The 24,906-nt window shown below is 38.3% G+C and overlaps 1 protein-coding gene across 1 annotated transcript in view; it reads left to right on the plus strand.

Moving 5' to 3' along the window:
- Nucleotides 1-84: 84 nt before the first annotated feature.
- The window catches only part of CASP8AP2 (caspase 8 associated protein 2), a 42,190-nt gene continuing 17,368 nt past the window's right edge, over nt 85-24,906 (plus strand). Inside the window, exons 1-6 of the mRNA XM_070556689.1 lie at nt 85-196; nt 13,163-13,245; nt 17,181-17,249; nt 19,593-19,693; nt 20,247-20,321; nt 21,493-21,608. Coding sequence (XP_070412790.1) covers nt 13,191-13,245; nt 17,181-17,249; nt 19,593-19,693; nt 20,247-20,321; nt 21,493-21,608 — 416 coding nt within the window. The 5' untranslated portion in view covers nt 85-196; nt 13,163-13,190. The remainder of the gene's footprint in view (nt 197-13,162; nt 13,246-17,180; nt 17,250-19,592; nt 19,694-20,246; nt 20,322-21,492; nt 21,609-24,906) is intronic.

The following is a 24,906-nucleotide window of genomic DNA, read 5'->3' on the forward strand; positions in this document are numbered from 1 at the left end:
CAACCGTGTTTTTTTCCCCCCTCCCAAAGGCGGGAACTAGTTATGTGCGTCGCGGCGTGCTTTGCGTCTGATCTGATTGGCTATGGGCGCTCAATCCCGCCTCCGCGTTCAGATTGCGGCCTGGCATTGGTGGGCATGCCAGGGAGACCTCGGTGTCCAGAAAGGAGCCCGGGCTACCTTGGGCCGGGCAGGGCGGGTAAGTTGTTGTGGGGGTCTGGTCCGTGCCGGGCTGACGGAGAAGAGGTTGCAAGGCGCGGTAGTGCCCCGAGCGAAGGCCGGCGGCGTCTGGGAAGCCAAGGAGTCGCAGGGAGCGGCGGAGTCGGGTGTGTGTGTGGGGGGGTTGCCTGATGTCCAGGGCCCGCAGGTATCCGCGTTCTCGCTGCCCGCGGTGCAGCTCTTGGGCTCTCACTCAAGTTCCTCTGTGGTCCCTCGGGAGGGTCCAGGCGGGGGCTGGGAGCGAGCGCACGTCGGAATTGCCCTTTCGACCGCTGCTCTCGCCCCTCCCCCGCAAAACCCAATTTCATCTTGGAATGTAGTCTTAAAGGCTTTCGGATGGGATTCTCTGGAGGAATGGGTTTTTCCGAAGTGTCAGGTGGTCCTTGAGGTTCGTTGTTTCCGGTGGTCATTGACGTTGGTTGTTTCGGAGACTGCTGTGCCCTGAGAAGTTGTCTTGATCTCCACAGCGCCTAGAACCGTACCTGACACACAGTAGGCCCTAACGCAGTTGCTAATATAGAATTCACAGAATCTAGGATTTGTGCGTCAGGGATCAAGTTGGCATTGACTCGGATTCTTCCCTGGTCTTTCCCATTCTCCACAGCTCCAGCTCCAAACTTTTCGCCTGTCCTCAAGGCCCCTGCCCCATCTCAGTCATTGTCTCCTTGATTGGAGGGGGACAGAAACTCTCAGGGCAAGAATCTCCCCACTCTCACCCCAGTCATCTTCTAGCGTTTCTTGCCATTTTACAAGAGATGGCCTTCTTTCAAAAAAATTGTACTTTTCTCCCTAATGAATCTTCTTGATTTTCTCACCTGGCTTTAGAGACAGAGCTGGGATCTCATTTCAGATCTGGCACGAAATAGCTGTTTGACCTTGGGGCAAGTTTGTTAATCATCTGTATCTGTTTCCTCATCTGTAAAATGGGAAAAAGAGTAGTATGCATCTCATGGGACTTTTGGGAGAGTTTTAAATAAGTTAATAATATATTTCGTGCTTTTAGGTCAGTGCCTGGCACATAGTGTTCAGTATATGTAGTGTTTATTGTTAATTTCCCCTTATATGTTCTTCAGGAATCTTACAGTGTTAGATTTGAGCCTAAAAATACACTATCCTGCTCCCCTGGCTTTTTCCTGTTTTTCTCTACCAATGCTTACTTCATTCCCTCAGTTTGGTTTTTTTAAAGAAAACTTCCTTTAGAGTGTCTTTTTAAGACATTGTCCTATCACAAAAGACCAGCTTTGCTTTCATGTCTGAATCCATTGGAATTGTTCCTCAAAAGATTATGAGTGAGCTTGCAACTCTTTTCTTTCATCATCATGGTTCTCAACCGTTAAAATTTTGCCTGTACACTTTTCATAGGTGCAACACTCCTATCAGTAGCACCTCTCATTATATATCGAGCTCCTCAACTGGGAGAAGGTGAGAGCAAGTGTGAAAAAGCCCCTCTTCCCAAGAGATTCTGATACGTAATCCTTCTCCGCTCCCTTCTCCCTTCCTTTCCAGGAGAATCACTGGCCTTTGTGATTTCAAGAGAGTAATCTCAACTATGCCAATTATGTCTTGTCTTCAGTCCTACATACTCCAGTTTCCAGGAGTCTATAGATATCTTCGTTTGGATGTCCTACAGATAATTCAGCACATCTTCTTTGGTTCTCCATTTCAGTTAAAAGCATGTACTACCTTACTATCAAAGCTAGAGTAAGTGTCTTTAATAAGTTGGGAATTTCATTTATTCCCAACAATTTTTTTTTTATTACCTGCCAACCTGCCAGGCCCTATGCTGAGAGCTGGGGATGCAACGGTGAACAGCACAGAGCCAGTCCCGGTCTTCATGAAGCTTACAGTCCAGTGGCTGGGATGGACATTTCTCCAGGAATCCCACAAAAATGTAATCATAAACTGAGAACAGGCCATGTAGAGAAAGGAGACAGTGGTATAAGAATATATAACAGAGTGCCTAACCTAGTGGAGACAGAGGATAGCCAGGGAAGGCTCAAACATTACTTAAACCAAAATATCAAAGGTGATTTAAGTGAAGATAGAGCTTTGAGGAAAGAGCACTGCTTGCAGAGGCCCTGTGGTGGGAGGGAACAAACAGCATGTTCAAGGAGCTGAAAGACTGCTGAGGAATGGGGCAGAACGATGCAGACTAACACTGCAGGGTGGGCAGAGGCCAGGTCACTCAGGGCTTAGTAAGCAGAATTGTGACAAAATTTGTTTTTTAACCTAAAATCAGCAGGAAGCACTGAAAGGTTTTAAACAGAGGAGTGAACCTTATCAGATTTGCAATTTTGAAAGACAGCTCAGGCTGTGGTTTTGAAGTGATCAAGAATCGACATTTGAATACGTTTTCCATTAAATCTTTTTGATTCTGCCACGGAAATCTCTCAGATCTGCTTCTTGTCTTTATTCCACTTCTGCTAACTTAGTCATACCCTTCAGTGTCTCCTGCACTGTTTTAATAGTCTTTTCTGTCTCCCTTGCCACTAATGTTTTCTATACTCTTCTTGCTAGAGTTAAATTTCTGAAATGCAGATTTCGTTATGATATTCCCCTGCTTTAAAAACCTTCAATGCTTTCCCCATTCCCTGCTGGATGAAGTCTAAGTATCTTAATTGTGTAATACGTCACCTGACTTTTCTAAAATCTCATTTCTTAGGTTCTAATCTGTGGGTATTCACACCCAGACTTGCTTGTGAGCTCATGGATAAATGTGGGGAGACGGTGTCAAGAATTGTGTTTGCAATTCAGGAGCTCAGTTTCATTGAACCTTGGCATTTTGGAAACCTTGGGATAGTGAATGATGGGGCTAGAAAGGTAGGTACCAGTCCATATCAAAGTAAGGAGTTTGGACTTATTCAGTAGACATTGGGAAGTAAGGGAAAGCAGGAAGTGATATGAGCAGGACTGCTTTAGAAGAACTAACTCAGCAGTTGTGTGTAGCATGTAATGTGGAGAGAGGAGATAATTAGATAGCTATAGTGAGAGACGGACACAGATTCAGATGGCAAGAATGAGTGTAAATGGGAGAAACATTGCAGAGTAGCGTCAGTAGTCTATTAGGGAATGCTAGTGCTACTCAAGGAAGTAGAGATGTCAGGAGGGGACAGATGTTGATGGAAAGATGATCTTTTTTGGTTTTGGACTTGGTAAGCTTGGACATAACAGCAAAGCGTTTATTAACTTTGACATCTTAGTACTGACTATTGGTTTGTATTTTAGTACAACCATTTCCTAATTTTCTTTTTTTTTTTAAAGCTTGGCACCTGAGCTGAGATCTGTTGGCAGTCTTTTTTCTTTTCTTTTTCTTCTCCCCAAAGTCCCCCAGTACATACTTGTATATTTTAGTTGTAGGTCCTTCTGGTTGTGCTATGTGGGATGCCACTTCAGCATGGCCCAATGAGTGGTACTAGGTCTGTGTCGAGGATCCAAACCGGCGAAATGCCATGCTGTTGAAGCAGAGCGCGTGAACTCGACCACTTGGCCACGAGGCCAGCCCCAAATAGCTCCTAATTTTCAAGCACTCTGAGGGGGCAGCAGAGGAGTCTATAAATGTGATCTGGTACCCTTACTGTGGCAGTACTTGCTCTTTATCCTCTACCTGCTTGTGTTTGCCCATCAAGTGTTTAACCCAAAGAGATAAATTTTTTTTGCAGTTGTAGAAAAGAAGATATTGATGTCCAGGAGTTCATCACCTTAGGAAAGTATTCAACTACATTTTTTTTTCTCCCCGAAGCCCCAGTATATAGTTGTATATCCTAGTTGTAGTCATTCTAGTTCTTCTGTGTGGAATGCCACCTCAGCATGGCTTGATGAGTGGTGTGTAGGTTGGTGTCCAGGATCCAAACTGGTGAACCCCGGGTCGCTCAAGCGAAGTGTGCAAACTTAACCACTTGGCCAAGGGGCCAGCCCCTCAATTACATTTTTGTAAGTGCCCAGTAGCATTTAGAGCTAGTTAAGTGTTATTGAAATTGTAGTAACCACAGTTCTGTGAAATCCTCTCTGTGAGCTTTTCGTGGTAAATGAGACTGTAAGATAAATTTGTTTTGTTTAAGCCACTAAATTTGTGGTAATTAGAGCGGCAGTAGGAAACTAGTACACTGAGTCATGCTATGCATATTTCATTTACTCTAATAGACACATGTGGCTAGTAGTTACCATATTGGACAGCTCAGATATAGAACATTTTTGTCATCGTAGAAAGTTGTACTGGACAGCACTGGTCTAAAATAATAGTTCTCAAAGTGTGGTCCGTGGGCCAGCAGCGTGGCCTGGGAACATTTTAGAAATGCAAATTCTGAAGCCTCAACCCAGATCTACGGAATCAGAAACTTTGGGGATGGAGCCCATCAACCTTGTGTCTTAGCTTCTCCAGGTGTTCTTGAAGCATGCTAAAATCTAAGAACAACTTCAGAGAGCAAATGATTGCAATAGAGGTTGCTCAGTGTAATAATAATGCATTCAGTGTGTCAGTAGAATAAGGGAATGGGGATTAACTATGTCAGTAGAAAAGCGTCTTCTCTTTTATGGTAGCTGGGTTTAGGAAGGGGATGAGCAGTCCAGGTAAAGAAACAGAATGAGCAAGATATTGTGGAATTGAAGTACATGGCCTAGTGTAGAAGCTGTAGGTACAGACATTTCTGCTCTAATACTATGTGCATTCTTGAAAAACCTTTGGTTCTGCAACTCACAGAGTTTATGGGAAAAATAGGGGCAGAATACTCAAAACCTATCTACCCATGTTACTAGAACACCAATAGGAACAATAACAATTTTAAAAGATTGGCATAATTAAGAAGACATGTTAAATTCCTAATAGATAAATGTCTCAGTAAATACAGGTCTTTTTCTCAAGAAAAAAGAAAGATGAAGATAGCTTGATGGAGTGAGAAATAAGGAAGGATTGAGGCTGTTGATGTGTGGAGACAAGAACAGAGGGACATAAACCTCAGAGGTTGTAGGTGTAGGGGCAGTGCAAGTTTGATGTGAAATGTTGTGAGGCAGACCGGATGGCTGTGGCTCACTCCCTTATGTTTGGGTCCCCCAAACTGCTACAAAGATTGAGGAAGACCATGCTTACACTCTTGCAAGACAAAGCCTGTTGCTGTACTGAGACGAGGAGAGGACATGATGGGCGTCTAGGGAAAGGACTTAATATACAGGACTAGATTCCTTCAGGGCTGTCTGCATTTAGCTGCTACTAATTAATGGTGCGAAGCTTTAACAGCCTGGGCAGAACTCTGAACCAACGTAATTTTGGCATTATACTGACATCATTTCTCTATTTCTCAGTAATGTGTACGCTAACTTGCATTGTAGCAGCATGTGCTATGGTGGTACAGAATCTGTCGTGTGGCCAACTAGGGTAGGTGAGGGGAGTAGTGTGAGATAGTTGGAAAAGTAGTGATAGTTATTTCTGGAAAGGCCTTGGGTTCTGTGCTAGGAAAGCTTAACTCAGTAATATTGTTTTGGGTAGTTTTAGGAAGATTTCTGACATGGGAGTGAAACACAGGCCAGATATAAACAGGATTAATTTTGGCTTCAGTGTGGAAAATGGTAAGAGGAAAAAGATACTGGTAGTATGAAAACTAGCTGTGAGATTTTTATAATAATTTTTTTGGCCTTTTTTCATTGAGGTAACATTAGTTTATAATATTATATAAATTTCAGGTGTACACCATTATATTTTGACTTCTGTGTAGACATCATGTTCACCACTCAAAGACTAATTACCATCTGTGACTGTACACATGTGCCCTATTACCCCTTTCTCCTCACCCCTCCCCCCTTCCTCTCTGATAACCACCAATCTAATCTCTGTATCCATGTGCTTATTTGTTGTAGTTTTTATCCTCCAGTTATGAGTGAAATCATACAGTATGGTATTTGACTTTCTTCGGCTTACTTAGTTTGCTTAGCATAATACCCTCAAGGTCCATCCGTGTTGTTGCAAATGGCAAGATTTCATCTTTTTTTTAATGGCTGAGTAGTATTCCATTGTGTATATATACCACATCTTCTTTATCCATTCATCTGTCGATGGGGACTTAGGTTGTTTCCAAGTCTTGGCTATTGTGAATAATACTGCAATGAACATAGGGGTGCAAATATCTTTTCCCATTCATGTTTTCGTGTTCTTTGGATAAATGCCCAGAAGTAGAATAGTTGGATCATGTGGTAGTTCTAATCTTAATCTTTTGAGGAACCTCCATATTGTTTTCCATAGTGACTGCATCAGTTTACATTGCCACCAGCAGTGTATGAGGGTCCCTTTTCTCCACACAGTTAAGTTCGCATGTTCCGCTTCTCGGTGACCCAGGGTTCGCCGGTTCTGATCCCGGGTGCAGACATGGCACCACACTGCTTGGCAAAAAGCCATACTGTGGTAGGTGTCCCACGTATAAAGTAGAGGAAGATGGGCACGGATGTTAGCTCAGGGCCAGTCTTCCTCGGCAAAAAGAGGAGGATTGGCAGTAGTTAGCTCAGGGCTAATCTTCCTCAAAAAAAAAAAAAGGTAAATTTGAGAGACTTAAAAATTAAATCACTAAGAATTTGTGACTGCTTGAGAATGAGTTTGGAGAGAAGGAAAGAGTCAAAGATAACAGAAGCTCATAGCTGAGAGTGAATTTAGGCAGGAGATGATTGATTGTTGATACTTCCTATATCCAGGCATTTACGCTGTTTGATTTTTTCCATGATTATGCCTTACATAAACATTCTTTTCATTCTCACCCTCTCCATCTTGAGTTAAGTCTTATCATGGACTCTTAGAGCAGCCTCCTTCCCAGTTTCTTTTCCTATACTTTTGTCTTTCTAGTTCATTCCACACATTAATCTTGCTATTTCATTTCTTTATACCAGTGTTTCTAACTCAAACCTTCAGTGCTTCTCTCTTCTGAAAATTCAGGACCAGACTCCTTGGTCTGACATTTAGTATCTTCTGTTTGACTCTAAAGAAATTTGTCATTCTGTTTTTTTTTTTTTTGAGGAAGATTACCCCCGAGCTAACATCTGCCTCCAATCCTCTTTTTGCTGAGAAAGATTGGCCCCGAGTTAACGTCCGTGTCCATCTTCCTCTACTTTATATGTGGGATGCCTGCCACAGCATGGCTTTGATAAGTGGTGCCATGTCCACGCCGGAATCTGAACCCGTGAACCTGGGGCTGCTGAAACAGAGCACGTGAACTTAACTGCTATGCCGTTGGGCTGGCCCCCAGAAATTTGTCAGTCTTATCTCCCAATCCTGTTCTATCTGAGGTCCGTTCCAACTAGGCTGTTTCATTTATAGTTCTCCATGTATGCCTTTCCTCCAAGGTTAATGGTGTTCTAATTTGGAATCTACACATCTCCCCAGATACCTCTCACTCCTCTATTGATAGGCGAGTCCTTCCTCTACAAAGCAAGTCATCAGCAATGTGTGTGCTTTTATTCTCCACACCTTTGCCAACGTTTGGGAGCGGATAGTGGCTAGAAGAGGGCGTGAGGAGTACTTCTAGGGTGCTGGTAATGATTTGTTTTTTGATCCGAGTGGTAGTTATATGGATGTGTTCAGTTTGTGAAAAATCAGAGGACTGTATACTTATGATTTGTGCTTTCTTCTGTATTTATGTTATACTTCAATAAAAAGTTTACTCCCTCCCCGTCAAAATAAAAGATGTCCTGACTGTGCTAGGCCCTTTGTACTTCAATTTGAATTTTATGGTCAGCTTATTAAATTTGACTGGAATTGCTTTGAGTTTATAGGTAAAGTTGGGGAGAACTGCCAAATTTGATGTTGAGTTTTCCTATATATGATTGAGATATATTCTGTCCTGTATTTAGACAGAGGTAGACTGCCTGCTTTTGTAAACAGAGTTTTATTAGAACACAGTCACACCTGTTTGTTTACATGTTGTTTGTAGTTGCTTTTGAGCTACAGTGGCCAAGTTAAACAGTTGTGCCAGACGAGATGGACTGTGAGCCTAAAATAGGTACTTTCCGGTTGTTTAAGAAGAAAAGGTTTCTAGACCCCTGATTTAGATCTTTTGTTATTTTCTCCATAAAGGTCTTGGACATTTTGTATTAGATTAACTATGTACTTTATGGTTTTATTGTTGTAAATAATATCTTTTTATCAGTTATGTTTTAAAACTCTTTGCTAGCATATAGAAAAGCTATTGCCTTTTTTTTTTTTAAAAGATTTTGGGGCCTGCCCCAGGGTTTCACCGGTTCGGATCCTGGGCGTGGACATGGTGCCGCTCATCAGGCCATGTTGAGGCAGCGTCCCACATACCACAACTAGAAGGACCCACAACTGAAATATACAACTATGTACTGGGGGGAATTTGGGGAGAAAAAGCAAAAAAAAAAAGAAGATTGGCAACAGTTGTTAGCTCAGGTGCCAGTCTTTAAAAAAAAAAAAAAATCTCATTAAAGATTTTATTTTTCCTTTTTCTCCCAAAGCCCCCTGGCACATAGTTGTGTATTTTCTTTTTCTTTCTTTCTTTTTTTTTTTTCCCAAAGATTTTATTTTTTTCTTTTTTCTCCCCACAGCCCCCGGTACATAGTTGTATATTCTTAGTTGTGGGTCCTTCTAGTTGTGGCATGTGGGACGCCACCTCAGCGTGGTTTGATGAGCAGTGCCATGTCCGCACCCAGGATTCGAACTGGCAAAACCCTGGGATGCCGGTAGAGCACTCGAACTTAACCACTTGGCCAGGGGGCCAGCCCCCCATAGTTGTGTATTTTCAGTTGTGGGTCCCTCTAGTTGTGGCATGTGGGATGCCACCTCAGCGTGGTCTGACGAGCGTTGTGTGGGTCCAGTCTCAGGATCTGGTCCCGGGCTGCTGGAGTGGAGTGCAAGAACTTAACCTTACATCGCTGGTCCGGCCCCCTTTGCCCAGTTTTGATGTCTAGACTGTACTAACTTTATAAAATTATTTGTCTCTTAGCCTTTTTTTCCTCATTCTCTTGTCTTAAATCTATTATGTTTTCTCTCTTCTTTAAAGGTGTATTAGAGAATTTTCCTGTAAAACTGTCTGGGTTTAGTCATTTCTTTATGAGTAGATCTAACTACTATATCAAATTATTTAATCATGCTAGATATGTCTTTGTTTTCTATTTCTTCTTGAGTCAGTTTTGGCCATTATGTTTTTCTGAAAAACTGTCAATTTCATTGAGCTTTCAATAGTATTTCAATAATTTAATCTCTGCTATGTATGAAGCTGTCGCTCCTTTTTTATTCCTAATGTTTCTGCCTTCTTGCTTTTACTTGATTAGTTAAGCCAGGCATATGCCTATTTAATTTGTCTTTTCAAAGAGCCAGCATTTATTGTTATTCGTCTTTATAGTGTTTATTTCTTTGTATTAATCTTTGTTCTTTCTGTGTTTCTTTCTTTGGGTTTACTTCGTTCTTTTTCTTTTTTTTTCTTTTGCTGTACAAAAGAAAATGTTTTTCTTTTGTTTGTAAATTTTCAAAGGAACTGGGAAATTTGAAAGTGCATTGTTAACTTCGAGTTTTATTGGTCTTGATAAAAGCACTTCTGTGGTATTTGTTGAAACTTGCTCTATCTTGATAGATAGTTTTTATAAATGTGCTTGAAAGTAACATCAGTTCTCTTAATTATTGCATGCAGGGATATAAAATCATCAGATCAAACCTGCCAATTTCATATTCAGAGCTGTGTCTCTAAATTTCTTTAACTGCTTGATCAGCATAGCAAAGTGTGTTAAAAATCTCTATTGTGACTGTTTACCTGTATTGGACAGGATCCAATAAGGAGGCAAAAACTACGTGGTAATTTGAAAAGAGAAAGCTTAGTGTAACGAATTATTAACAGAGGATTGGAGTAACTGAGAATTGGTTAATAAGAGTTAAAGATAACTCTAAAGAACATGGGAATAACAGATATAGGGAGCAGCCACCATCTCTAGAGTTGAGATAGATCATCCAAAGAAGAGCTGTCTTCCCCCTCATTGGAAAGAACTGGGGCTACCTGGATGGTGGAGAAGTTGCTAAGTGCCTTGCTGGTGACACTGCTTTGAATCTGACAGAGAAGGTGCATAGGGAAGCTCCTGGATGCTACTGGCTGTCAAGTGCTGGGGGATCCAAGAGTTGGAGAAGCTGCCATCTCCATGAGCCTGGCAGGAGAAAGTATATCCTGCAGGAGCCTATTGTAATGGAAACCTCATTTATAGGAGGCAAGCATGTAGAAAAATTGTGCCCTGTGGGAGCCTAGTGCTGGAGAAACTGTCTGCTGCAGGAACCGAATGCTGGTGAAAGCATGCTCTGCAGGAGCCTGGCTAGCCAGGCTCACTGAAACTAGGAAGAGAAACCTCTTTGGCAGTGTGCCTCCAGCAGTCTCTAATGACAAAGCTTAACATCGTGCCAGTTAGCAAAGGAGAAATATTTACAAAGCCCGTCTCCATTATCACAGAAGGGTGCATTTGGAATTGAGAGGCATGATAATTGCCACAGTTCCTTTAACTTTTTATGTATACATAGTGAGAAACCACATATATAACTTCTTTTGATGACTTCTTTATATTACGATATATATTATTCTCAGAAATAACTTTGAAGAACTTTTCTTTTTGTTGAGGAAGATTTGCCCTGAGCTAACATCCATTTCCAGTCTTCCTCTTTTTTTGCTTGAGGAAGATTTGCCCTAAGCTAACATATGTGCCAGTCTTCTATTTTATATGTGAGTCACTGCCACAACTGATGAGTGGTGTAGGTCCGCACCTAGGCACTGAACCTGAGCCGCTGAAGCATAGTGCACTGAACTTAACCACTAGGCTGGCTCATTGAAGAACTTTTAATGCAACATGTGATATGACTAAGAAATAAGCAGTCACTTTCTCTTAAATTTATGAGCAATTTTTTTGTGTGTGAGGAAGATTGGCCCTGAGCTAACTTCTGTTGCTAATCCTCCTCTTTTTGCTTGAGGAAGATTGTTGCTGAGCTACCATCTGTGCTAATCTTCCTCTGTTTTGTGTGGGATGCTGCCACAGCATGGCCTGATGAGCGGTGCTAGGTCTGCGCCTGGGATCTGAACCTGTGAACCCTGGGCCACCAAAGTAGAGCGTGCATACTCAACCACTATGCCACCGAACTGGCCCCTATAAGTAATTGAAAAAAAATACCTTCTTTGGTGGGGGGCATAGAGATTAAGATGTGGAGACAATGGTCCCACCCACAAACAAATGGAGAAAAACTTAAGACAGATGAGGGACAAAAGATCCAGGATTTGTCGGGACTTTTATGTTTATTTCTTAGTTTTAGCTCACTAGGCCAAGTAGAATTTTTTTTTTTTCAGGTAATTCCTGCCAGTAATAAAAATTAAACCTGTGAAACAATACGCAATGAAAACTTTTGGTCTGTTTGATCTGTGTTTAACCAGATCATTAGATTAGCTGATTTCCATTCTGTAAAAACGCCGTTGACTGATGCTCCCCACTCCACACGACAGTTTCTAACTAGTAGTAGATTACTCTTAGGAAGCCTGAGTTTCTGCCCCACTGGTTGAATTTTGCTTTACCAAGAGTCAGTTGCATTATTTGCTAAATATAATCAGGCCATTTGTACCTTTTGTTATTATTGTACAGTCTATATTATAACAGTTAATTAATCAAATCAGCTTATCGGAGAAAAGGTTGGAATGGCAATGTGGGGAATGAAGAAGGAATGAAGAAAAAAAGATATATACCTTAATTTTATTTAACAGAGTGACATAAATTCTCTCTCTTGTGGTAGAACCATGGCCATTTCTTTGAATGTGAATCCAGTGATTAGAGTTCTGACTTCTTTCGTGCATAGATCATACCCATAAGACATTATTATGATTTGCAGCAGTTTTTTCATTAGAGTGGAGTAAGAACTTAGATACTTGTGAATCCTTCTGAGTACAGGCTAGATTTCTTCTTCCAGTATTTTGGATTATTTCACCTTCACTTGATTTGACAAGCAGTTATGTATGTGTCTTGCTACTTATGAGTCTTTCCAAAGCACTCGGCCTAGTTTTTACTGGAAAATTACCCTTTGGTAATGTGATCTTTCATCATACTATTATTTAGAAAAATAAGGAAACACACATAGTTTGATTTGGTAATAAATGCACCTGGCTGTTGGTAAGTGTATATCTCAATTGGTGGGAGCAGAAATATGCAGGTGCAGGTACCCTTAACGACCCCCAGTAGCCACAGTGGCCATAGTTCATTGACCATAAGCAGCATTCCTCAGGTTTTACTGGCAGAATGGAGAATGTCATATAATTCTGATGTTTTTTTACTGTTTTAGATTTTTATGTTGCTTCCAATCTTGCCACTACAAACAGCACTGCATTAAATATTCCTGTACACATATTTTTGTAATCATGTGCTTGTATATCTGTAGAACAAATTACTAGATATGAAATTGTTGGATCAAAGAGTATTTAAAAAGTATTGATAGCCATTGCCAAATTGCCTCCATGCAGCTTGTTCAGTATACATTTGAGTGATGTATGAGAGTACTTCTTTTCCCACACCTTTACCAACCTAGTATGGTATCAAATTGTTTGCTGTTTGCCTGTCTTACTATCTTACTGATGAAAACGTGTGTCTGGAGTCTCTAAGACCACCCCCAGGTTTGATGATTTGCTAAGAAGACTCACAGAACTTACCATATAGTTGTACTTATTTAATGGCTTATTTTAGTATAAAAATTAATTTCTATTTTTGTCTAATTTATAAAATTAATGTCATTTACTTCATGACACGGCTTAACCATACCAGCAACTTTAAGGTTTTTGTCTTAGAGAGTTGGCTTTTGGAAAGTGTTAATCTTTTTTTGAAATCACGGTAGTGAGGGAACTTATTCAATATATCCAAATTTGAAAGTTGCTTTTTAATTTAAAGCTTGCTTTATTCTCTGAATTGTGAGGTTGATTTTAATAGTGGAAAATCTTTATGTTTGATACTTTAGATGGCGACTATCAAAAGGAAATAGGATCATGGCAGCAGATGATGACAATGGTGATGGAACAAGTTTATTTGATGTCTTTTCTGGTAAGAGCTCATTTTAATTCTTTCTAAATTTATTTATTTAATTACAAAATCATTTACTAATTCTTATTGAAAAAAACTGTCATTATGAACTTTTTCTCCCCACACGTAAATGAGTCAGTACAGTAAAGTGCCTGGCAGATAGGAAGTGCTTAGTAAATCTGAGCCTCTTAAATGTAGTAAAATTAGCAGCTTTGCCAATAAAAGTGGTAATGACTTTTATTGTCATATCCAAAAAAATGTGTTTGTTACTCTTGAAGTTAATGCTTCCCGTAGGTGCGGTCCTGCTTGTTTACTCTTGTTCAGGGAAAAATTGACAGTCACAGTGAGTGATTAGTTTGCGAGAGATAACTGAGACCTGGTGGTAAAATAAGCTCATAGATTACAGATAAGTTCAATAATATGCAGAATATAAATGTCCAAATCCTGACATAATATTTATCTGATTCTTTTGTCTTGTTATATTATCCCAAGCAACCTCATTAAATTTTTTGAGATTATAGATGTATATTTATTGACTAGAATTATGATTACTCTGTTATAGAATGAAAAAGGCAGTTGTAAAACATGCCTAGTAGAATTCCATTTTTGCTTAAAATATATGTTTTTTTAAAAGTAATATTCATAGATATGGAAGAATTCACACGAAATATGGCCATCATAACCACTCTGGGTAGTGTTGTTTTTTGGTGTTACTTGTTTTTTGCTGATGTAGTTTCAAATTGTTACACTGCTATGTAATTCTCTGTTTCTTTTTTTGTAAGGAAGATTGGCCTTGAGTTAATATCTGTGCCAATCTTCCTCTACTTTGTATGTGGGATGCTGCCACAGCATGGCTTGATGAGCGGTGAGTAGGTCTTCGCCTGGGATCCAAACCTGTGAACCCTGGGCCACTGAAGCGGAGCGTGCAAACTTAACCATTATGCTACTGGGCCAGGCCCTGTAATTCTCTTAAGATGATCTTTTTTTTTCTTTGAAAAATTCTAAGCCAATAGAAAAGTTGAAAGTATAATATAATGAACACCTTTACTTTTCACCTAGATTCACAGTTAACTTTTTTTTAATTGAGGTAATGTTTTATAACATAAATTTCAGGTGTACATCATTGTATTTTGATTTCTGTGTAGATTATATCATGTTTGTCACCCAGTGACTACTTACCATCTATCACCACACACACGTGCCCAGTCTCACAGTTAACTTTTATTACATCTGCAGCTCTTATTATTTTGAAGGACGAAACTGTATCATTAATCTTGTTTGCTGGAAACGGCTGTCTTCATTTCTACATGTTATTGTCTCTCAAGTTCCTGTCCATATGCGTACATGTTTTGATAATCACAGCCACAGCATGTGTTTTGCTTTGCATTTTACTTTTTACCACTTAACAGGATTTCGCAAAAATTTTTATTGCTTCCTATAACATTTTTGTAATTGTCTTTTATTTGTTTGGAAATAATTTGAAACTTAAAAGTTTCAAGACAACATACAAAGAACCTTTTACCCAGTTTCTTCCCAATTTACCTCTCGTTAATTTTTTTTTTCTGAGGAAGATTCACCCTGAGCTAACATCTGTTGCCAGTCTTCCTCTTTTTGTACGTGAGCTACTGTAATGGCATGGCCATTGGCAGACAAGTGGTGTAAGTCCGCTCCTGGGAACTGAACCTGGGCCACTGAAGTGGAATACATTCAACCACTAGGCCACTGGTACTGGCTCCCTCTTGTTAATATTTTATACCAGTGGCTTTATCATCATACACATCCTCTCTTTTGAAATACATGTACACACCCACAATCTTTCATGATTTATTAGAGAGTAAGTGGCATACATAACATATTTTACCCCCAAATACTTAAGTGTGTATTTCATAAGAAAAAGTTGCTTTTCTTACATAACAATGGCAGTTATCAATTTCAGTAAATTTAACACTGACACAGTACTTTTATTTATAAATGCCATTTTCATTCCAATTTTATCAGTTAACCCAATAGTGTCCTTTATTATTGTGATTGGATTTAGATTTATCATTTTAATATTTCATTTTAGTTTGTCTCATCAGATTTTTTCTTTCTGATTTTCTTGCCTTCTTTCAAGTATTATTTGAATATATTTGAGAATTTCATTCTAATTTGTATATTAGCTTTTTGGCTATACCTCTTTGCATTATTTTTTAGTGGTTGCTCAAGGGATTGCAATATATATCTTTAACATTTTGCAGTCTCCTTGTTAGTATCATACCTTTTCACCTAAGATGTAGAATCTCATATGTGTGGTTACATCTGACCTCCATCCGTCCGTTTATGTTAAAGATGTCATAAACTGTACAATACAATGCTTTAATTTTTACTTTAAACCATTCTATATATATTAAGGAAATTAAGAAGAAAAATTAGTCTTTTATATTTACTTAATTATTTACCATTTCTAATTCTTCTAGTATCCCTCTAGTATCATTTTCCTCCCTGTTCTCTGTTTTTTCTTCTGGGACTCCAGATATATAACATGTGAAGACTTTTGGTGATTATCCTATAGGTTACTAAAACTTTTTTTTTTTCAATTTTTTCCTCTCTGTTCTTCAGGTAAGTTCATTTTTATATCTATCTTCAAGTTCACTGGCTCTTTTGTCAAGCACATTCAGTGAATTTTTTTACATTAGATATGGTAGTTTTCAGTTTTAGGATTTTTATTTGGTTTTGGGATTTTTCTTTGTTTCTTTTGTTTCTATTTCTCTGCCAAGATTTCCTATGTAGTAATTTTGGATTGCATTCTGTACATTGTAAATGTGATGTTATAGAGACATTGGATTCTGTTATATTTCTCTAAAGAGTGGTGGTGTTTTTAATTTTAGCAGATATTTAACTTGGCTGAACTTAAACTTCTGTCTTCCCTATGGTGGATAGCAGCTGAAATATCTGTTCAGATTCTTTAGCTTTAGCTGGACTTTTGGAGTTGTAACCTTTACTTGTGTAGTTTGGGGGTCACTCAGAGATTTGGGGGCACAATTTGGGGAGTCCCCTCTGTGGCGCTCTGAATTTCTTCTCTTACTTTCTATTTGCTGTTATCATTCCCAAAGTTTTTTCTCTGGTTCTTCAAGCTATTAGGACTAGGGGTTTCCATCTGAGTTTTCACTGCCCAGTTTTAGGGCTCCGACTAGGGCCTATATTTCCACAAAAAAATTGTTATAAAAGGGGGCTAGGGAACTCACGCAGCGCTGTTTTCTTCTTTCAGATGTTGTCTGCCTTCCAGTTTTTGCCTGCTGTGGGCTGCTCTCTGCATTTTCAGATGGCTTTTTTTTTAAATTGACTTGTAATTTATATATAACATTATATGAGTCTCAGGTATACATTGAAATGATTTGATATTTATATGTATTGTGAAATGATCACTACAATAGAGCGTTTGACTGCAGATAGCTTTTGATATTTTGTTTAGAGTTTATAGTTGTTATCTGCAGGAGAATTGATCTAATAGAAACTACTCTGCTATTCCTCGAATTGGAGCCTTTTCACTAGTATATATTTGAAGGTGAGTTTTTAAGTCTAAATCTGAGGTAATCGAGTCATAAATCTGTGTGCTAAGATCTTCCTGTTTATAAGGATGTATAAAAACTTCTAGGGGGCTGGCCCGGTGGTGGAGTGGTTAAGTTTGAGCACTCTGCTTCAGTGGCCTGGGGTTTGCAGGTTCAGATCCTGGGTGCGGACCTACACACTGCTCATCAAGCCGTGCTGTGGTGGCATCCCACATACAAAATAGAGGAAAATTAGCAACAGATATTAGCTCAGGGCCAATCTTCCTCACCAAAAACAAACAAACAAACAAAACAAATAACCCCCCCAAAAAACGTCTAAACAGTTTCCCTTTTTGGCACAGAGTAGGAATGGAAAAACTTCACTAAGTGCATGAAGTCAGTTTTAACTAGTCTTTGATTTTCTTGCAGCTTCTCCTCTTAAAAATAATGATGAAGGTTCTTTGGACATATATGCTGGGTTGGACAGTGCTGTTTCTGGTATGTAAATTCTATAATAAAATAGTTTCATTTTGTTTGGTCAGTCCATTGGAAGTGTTTATTTTATTGTTACAAAATCTTGGCGTAAACTACTGAACAATCGGCCCATTCTTTCACATGATTACACTCAGGTGATTATTTTTTTGCCCAAAGCTTGATCACTGAAACAAATTAGCACTCAGGTTTGTTATTCATTTAGCTCTCAGATTTAATTGGACCTTGTGCAAAAATATTTTGTACCATTGAAAAGCAGCTGGTGGTGGTGTCTATACATATATTACTGGCCATACTGTCACAGGTTACATGACGTTAGAACTTTTGCAAAGGGTGGTTATAAATATTTTTGAATGAATCAGTGAGAGTGTGATATGCAGAGTCTAATGACCTATCCAAATTAGAAACCTTTTCCAGAATCATATCTCTGAAAGCTTTGAACAAATACGGTCCTCACACCTGATTTGTTGACACAAACGTTTTAGATAAATTGGTTTTCCAACTCTTACCTGTGAAATCAGTATAGATTTGGATGAAATTGCAGGAGATGGCAAAATGTCTAGTCCTTTGAGTTGAAATGGAATGTGACATCAGAAATCTTAACATGTATTTTTTCCAGCGTTATTGAGATATAATTGACATATAACATTGAGTAAGCTTAAGGTTCAAGGTGTTGATTTGATACACTTAATTTATTGCAAAATGATTACCACACATACATTGCAAAATGATTACCACTGTAGCATTAGGGAACACCTGTATCACATCACATAATTACCGTCTCTTTTTTGTGGTGAGAACACAAGATCTACTCTCTTAGCTACTTTCAGTTATATAATACAGTATTATTAACTGTAATCACTGTGCTGTACATTAGATCCCCAGAACTTAGTCTCTTATAGCTGGAAGTTTGTACTCCTTGATCAACATTTCCTCTTTTCCCCCACCCCCAGGCCTTAGTAACCACCATTTTAGTCTCTGTTTTTCTGCTTTTGGCTTTTAAATTCCACGTATAAGTGATATGGTACATTATTTGTCTTTCTCTGTCTGACTTATTTCATTTAGCATAATGTGCTCAAGGTCCATCCATGTTTTCGTAAATGGCAGGATGACCTTTCTCGTGGTTGACTAATATTCCATTGTATTTGTATACCTCATCTTCTTTATCCATTCATCTGGTGACAGACACTTAAGTTGTTTCCATATCTGGGCTGTTGTGAATCATGCTGCAGTGAACATGAGGATGCAGATATTTCTTTGAGGTCCTGTTTTCATTTCCTTTGGAGATATACCCAGAAGTCGGATTGCTGGATCATATCATAGTTCTATTTTTAATTTTTTGGGGACCTTCCGTATTGTTTTCCATAGTAGGTGCACCAGTTTGCATTCCCACTAACAGTGCACAAGGGTTCTCTTTTCTCCACATCTTTGCCAACACTTGTTATCTTGTCTTTTTGGTGACAACCATTCTAACAGGTGTGAGGTGATATCTCATTGTGGTTTTGATTTGTGTTTCCTGATGGTTAGTGATGTCGAGCGCCTTTTCATGTACCTGTAGGCCATTTGTATGTCTCCTTTGGAAAAATGTCTGCTCAGTTCTTCTGCTTGTTTTTTTGTCAGATTTTTTTTTCGTGCTATTGAGTTGTATGAGTTCCTTATACATTTTGGATATTAACTCCTTATCAGATATATAGTTTACAGATATTTTCTCCTATCCTTTAGGTTCTCTTTTCATTGTGTTTTTTGTTTTTTTTTTTCTGCTGTGTAGAACCTTTTTAATTTGATGTAGTCCTGCTTGTTTGTTTTTGCTTTTGTTGTCAAATCCAGAAAGTCATTGCCAAGATCTTTTTCTAGGAGTTTCATGGTTTCAGGTCTTATGTTCAAGTCTTTAATCCATTTTGAGTTGATTTTTGTGTGTGGTGTAAGACAGTGGTCCAGATTTGTTCTTTTCTATGTGGCTGTCCAGCTTTCCCAAGACCATTTATTGAAAACACTGTCCTTTTCCCTTTTGTGTATTCTTGGCTTCTTTGTTGTAAATTTTAATTGACCATATATGTATGGGTTTATTTCTGGACTGTATTTTGTTCCATTGGTCTATGTGTCCGTTTTTATGCCAGTACTGTACTGTTTTGATTACTGTGGCTTTGTATTTTAGTTTGGAATCAGGAAGTGTGATGCCTCCACCTTTGATCTTCTTTCTCAAGATTCCTTTGGCTCTTTGTGGCCTTTTGTGATTCTATTGTTTTTTTTTCTATTTCTGTGAAAAATGACATTGGAATTTTGATAGAGATTGCATTGAATCTGGAAACACATATTTTAACGTAAGGGTTTTTTGTTTGTTTGTTTTAGACAATGCCTCCAAATCCTGTGTACCATCCAGAAATTGTTTGGATTTATATGAAGAAATTCTGACTGAAGAAGGAACTGCAAAGGAGGCAACGTATAATGATGTATGGGTTGCCAGAATTATTAAGGACAGTTATTTTACTCTTTTACAGCTCCTGAAGTACAGGCATCAGCTTACTATTGAACAGACGCTCTGTGTTTAGGAAGTAGCTCTTAGACTAAAATAATATTTAATTCAGTTTCTGCCTGGAGATCTGCTTTCAGTGTTTACTGAATGCTTATCTAAATTTAGTTAGAATTTTGCTTGATTAATTGTAAGTGTCTGAATATATAAAACCTCAACAGGCAATCAGTGTGATATAACATTTTATCTTTTTATATCTACTAAGTTATAAAATGTCCAACACTTGTATCAGATAAATTTCTTTCCACTGTATTTGAATTTTAAGGTTTGGAGATTGAATGTGAAACAAAATATATTATTAGTAGGGCCAACTTTAAAAACCAGTAATCTTACTAAATGCCTGTTAGTAGAAATAGACGTAATCTTCCCTTCTTAGTGGATTGATTTGCAAAATTTTAAATATTTTGAAATGTCATTTAAGCTAAGAAAAGAATTTAGAATGATGCTTAAATTAATCTTTTTATGTCATACAGTTGCAAGTAGAATATGGAAAATGTCAGATGCAAATGAAAGAGTTGATGAAAAAGTTTAAGGAAATACAGACACAGGTAGGATTATTATGAATGTTTTATTTTTGCCTTACTAAATTTTTAAATCAAAATTTAATAAAAACTTTTTGTTAGAAATTAAAATGCTAAAGTGTTAGCAATTTATAAGGAAACTTTTTTTTTAGTATTAAATGAAATAGGAAATCTGGCAAAACATGCATTATTTCCTATGTCAGTGAAATTGATACAGGAAAACTGCTTGATGTGTTAAATGATATTGACATAAAAAATCCGTTAGATTAGTTAACAGTTAAATAATAAAAAATTCTCAGAGATGATATCAAGTGGTTTAAAATAGAATGGTTTGAGGAGAAAAGATTTAGAATGGCCGTTGGGGGGAAAATGGTCAGACCTTCACAGTTTTTGCCAGAGTCACTTTTTTGGTGATCATGCTGCAAAAATCAGGAATGTCATATCTTGTTCTGATTTTTTATTTTCTGGTTAAGTTATTTCTCTTCCTTTTCCCATTCCCCAAAAGAACCAGTCAATCCTAGATTTGTTCTTTGTTCATCTGCAAATTAGTACATTGTTGGAAGTTAAAGCTAAGTTGTTAAATATAATAAAATTTTTATTTTTATTTTCGATTTTCAAGATAATGACTCACATAGAACTTTTTTCCTGTTATTTATTGTTTTTTCATTTTGATACCTGTTTTAAGTAGTTCGCTTTAAATAATGTTTCTGGTGCCAGTTATCTTCTCTGAATCTCAGCTTCCCCATCTGTACCATAAGCATAATAGTACTTCTCAAAGGACTTTTTTGAGAATTACATAAGGTGAAATATATGATGCCTGGCAGGTAGTTGGCGTTCAATAGTCACTAGCTATTATAAGTAGTAGGGTTTTTTCTTTTTTTGAGGAAGATTAGCCCTGAGCTAACATCTGCCGCTGATCCTCCTCTTTTTTTGCTGAGGAAGACTGACTCTGAGCTAACATCTGTGCCTGTCTTCCTCTACTTTATATGTGGGATGCCATGGCCATGGGATGCCATGTTGGACAGAATGGCTTGCCACGCGGTGCCGTGTCTGCACCTAGGATCCGAACTGGCAAACCCCGGGCCACTGAAGCGGAACGTGTGAACTTAACTTCTGCACCACTGGGCTGGCCCCTATAAGTAGTAGTTTAATAATCCTGTAGATATATACTTTATTAAATATATTTTATGATGTTTAGAATTTCAGCCTAAAAAATGAAAACCAATCTCTTAAGAAGAATATTTCAGCACTTATCAAAACTGCCAGAGTGGAAATAAACCGCAAGGATGAAGAAATAAATAATCTTCATCAAAGGTATGATTGAGGGGTGTGGGTCTGTTTATAAATTATGTGGGTATTGATATGTGGAACATTTTTAACTTTGAGAGGAAAGATATGAAAGCCATTCATTTTATTAAATATTTAAAGTTTCACTGTGACTAATATTCTAATGGTATATTATCATGATGACATATGTATGATTATTAATGGAATATTGCCACATACCTGTCTTAATATATTCAGTTTTCTAATATACTGGGATCTTGCTGTGGTACTGTTTTCTCCTGAGAAGATGATGGTGTGTATTTCATGGGTTCTTCTAGGCTCCTGCCAGATTACTGAAACATCAAGAAGATATCTGTGCTCATATTCCTTGTTTATATACAACCCTTAACCCAGCTCTCAACTGTATATTCTTTTCCCTTTCAAATAATGTTTTACTTAACTTCTCTCTCTCTCTGTTTTTTTTTTTTTTGGTTGGGGGCAATATTCTGCTCTGGAATTTCACCTTTCTCCTCTCCTTCATAGTCAAACTCCAAAACAGTTATCTAAACTTGCTGTCTGCATTTCCTGTTTCTCCTCATTCTTGAACCCATTTCTCTCTGACTTCTGCCTCCATTGGTCCACCAAAACAGCTGTCATTTTGGTTGATAGTGACTGCCACTAAATCCATCAAATAAATTTTTTTTATTGAGTTAATGATAGGTTAGAATCTTGTGTAATTTCAGTTGTACATTAATGTTGTCATTCGTGTTGTAGGTGCCCCACTTGACCCTTTGTGCCCACCCCCTACCCCTGCCTTTCCCCTGGTAGCCACTAATCTGTTCTCTTTGTCCACATTTTTAAATTCCTCATATGAGTGGAGTCATATAGAGATTATCCTTCTCTAACTGGCTTATTTCACTTAAAATAATTCCCTCAAGGTCCATCCATGTTATTGCTAATGGAATGATTTTGTTCTGTTTTGCAGCTGAGTAGTATTCCATTGTATATATATACCACATCTTTTTTTTTTTTTATTGAGTTAATGATAGGTTACAATCTTGTGAAATTTCAGTTGTACATTAATGTTTGTCAGTCATGTTGTAGGTGCACCACTTCACCCTTTGTGCCCACGCCCCACCCCACCTTTCCCCTGGTATCCACTAAACTGTTCTTAGTCCATAATTTTAAATTCCTCATATGAGTAGAGTCATACACAGATTATCCTTCTCTTGCTGGCTTATTTCTCTTAACATAATTCCCTCAAGGTCCATCCATGTTATTGCACATGGAATGATTTTGTTCTGTTTTGCAGCTGAGTAGTATTCCATTGTATATATGTACCACATCTTCTTTATCCATTCGTCTGTTGCTGGGCACTTAGGTTGCCTCTATGTCTTGGCTATTGTAAACAATGCTTCAATGAACATTGGGGTGCATAGGACTTTTGGGATTTCTGACTTCAAGCTCTTTGGATAAATACCCAGTAGTGGGATGGCTGGATCGTATGGTAGTTCTATTTTTAGTTTTTTGAGGAATCTCCATACTGTTTTCCATAGTGGCTGCACCAATTTGCATTCCCACCAGCAGTGTATGAGTTTTCCTTTTTCTCCACAACCTCTCCAACATTTGTTGCTATTAGTTTTAGATATTTTTGTCCTTCTAATGGGTGTAAGGTGATATCCTAGTGTAGTTTTGATTTGCATTTCCCTGATGATCAGCGATGATGAGCATCTTTTCATGTGCCTATTGGCCATCAGTATATCTTCTTTGGAGAAATGTCTGTTCATGCCTGCAGCCCATTTTTTGATTGGGTTGTTTGATGTTTTGTTGTTGAGTTGTGTGAGTTCTTTATAGATTATGGATATTAAGCCTTTGTCAGGTATATGACTTGCAAATATTTTTTCCCAGTTAGTGGATTGTTTTTTTGTTTAATCCTGTTTTCATTTGCCTAAAAGAAGCTCTTTAGCCTGATGAAGTCCCATTTGTTTATTCTTTCTATTGTTTCCCTTCTCTGCGAAGACATGGTGTTCGAAAAGATCCTTTTACTACTGATGTCAAAGAGTGTACTGCCTACGTTTTCTTCCAGAAACCTTATGGTTTCAGGTCTCCCTTTAGGTCTTTGATCCATTTTGAGTTTATTTTGGTGAATGGTGAAAAAGAATGGTTAATTTTCATTCTTTTACCTGTGGCTTTCCAGTTTTCCCAGCACCATTTGTTGAAAAGACTGTCTTTTCTCCATTGTATGCCCTCAGCTCCTTTGTCAAAGATAAGCTGTCCATAGATGTGTGGTTTTATTTCTGGGCTTTCAATTCTGTTCCATTGATCTGTGCACCTGTTTTTATACCAGTACCATGCTGTTTTGATTACTGTAGCTTTGTAGTAAGTTTTGAAGTCAGGGAGTGTGATGCCTCCCGTTTTGTTCTTTTTTCTCAGGATTGCTTTAGAAATTCGGGGTCTTTTGTTGCCCCATATGAATTTTAGAATTCTTTGTTCTAATTCTGTAAAGGATGTCATTGGGATTCTTAGTGGGATAGCGTTGAATCTGTAGATTGCTTTAGGTAGAACGGACATTTTAACTATGTTTATTCTTCCAATCCATGTACATGGAATGTCTTTCCTTCTTATGTCGTCATCCAATTCTCTCAGAAAGGCCTTGTAATTTTCATTATATAAGTCCTTCACTTCCTTAGTTAAATTTACCCCTAGGTATTTTATTCTTTTTGTTGCGATTGTGAATAGTATTGTGTTCTTGAGTTCTTTTTCTGTTAGTTCATTATTGGAGTATAGAAATGCTACTGATTTATGCAAATTGATTTTATACCCTGCAACTTTGCTGTAGTTGTTGATTACTTCTAACAGTTTTCCAGTGGATTCTTTGGGGTTTTCTATGTATAAGATCATGTCGTCTGCAAACAGCGAGAGTTTCACTTCTTCCCTCCCTATTTGGATTCCTTTTATTCCTTTTTCTTGCCTGATTGCTCTGGCCAGGACCTCCAGTACTATGTTAAATAAGAGTGGTGATAGAGGGCATCCTTGTCTCGTTCCTGTTTTGAGGGGGATGGCGTTCAGTTTTTGCCCATTGAGTATGGTGTTGGCTATGGGTTTGTCATATATCGCCTTTATTATGTTGAGGTAGTTTCCTTCTATGCCCATTTTGTTCAGAGTTTCTATCATAAATGGCTGTTGGAGCTTGTCAAATGCCTTCTCTGCATCTAATGAGATGATCATGTGGTTTTTATTCGTCAGTTTGTTGATGTGGTGTATCCCGTTGATTGATTTGCGGATGTTGAACCATCCCTGTGTCCCTGGTATGAATCCCACCTGATCATGATGTGTGATCCTTTTG

The sequence above is a fragment of the Equus przewalskii genome, chromosome 9 (genome assembly GCF_037783145.1).
Source record: "Equus przewalskii isolate Varuska chromosome 9, EquPr2, whole genome shotgun sequence".
Lineage (NCBI taxonomy): Eukaryota > Metazoa > Chordata > Mammalia > Perissodactyla > Equidae > Equus > Equus przewalskii.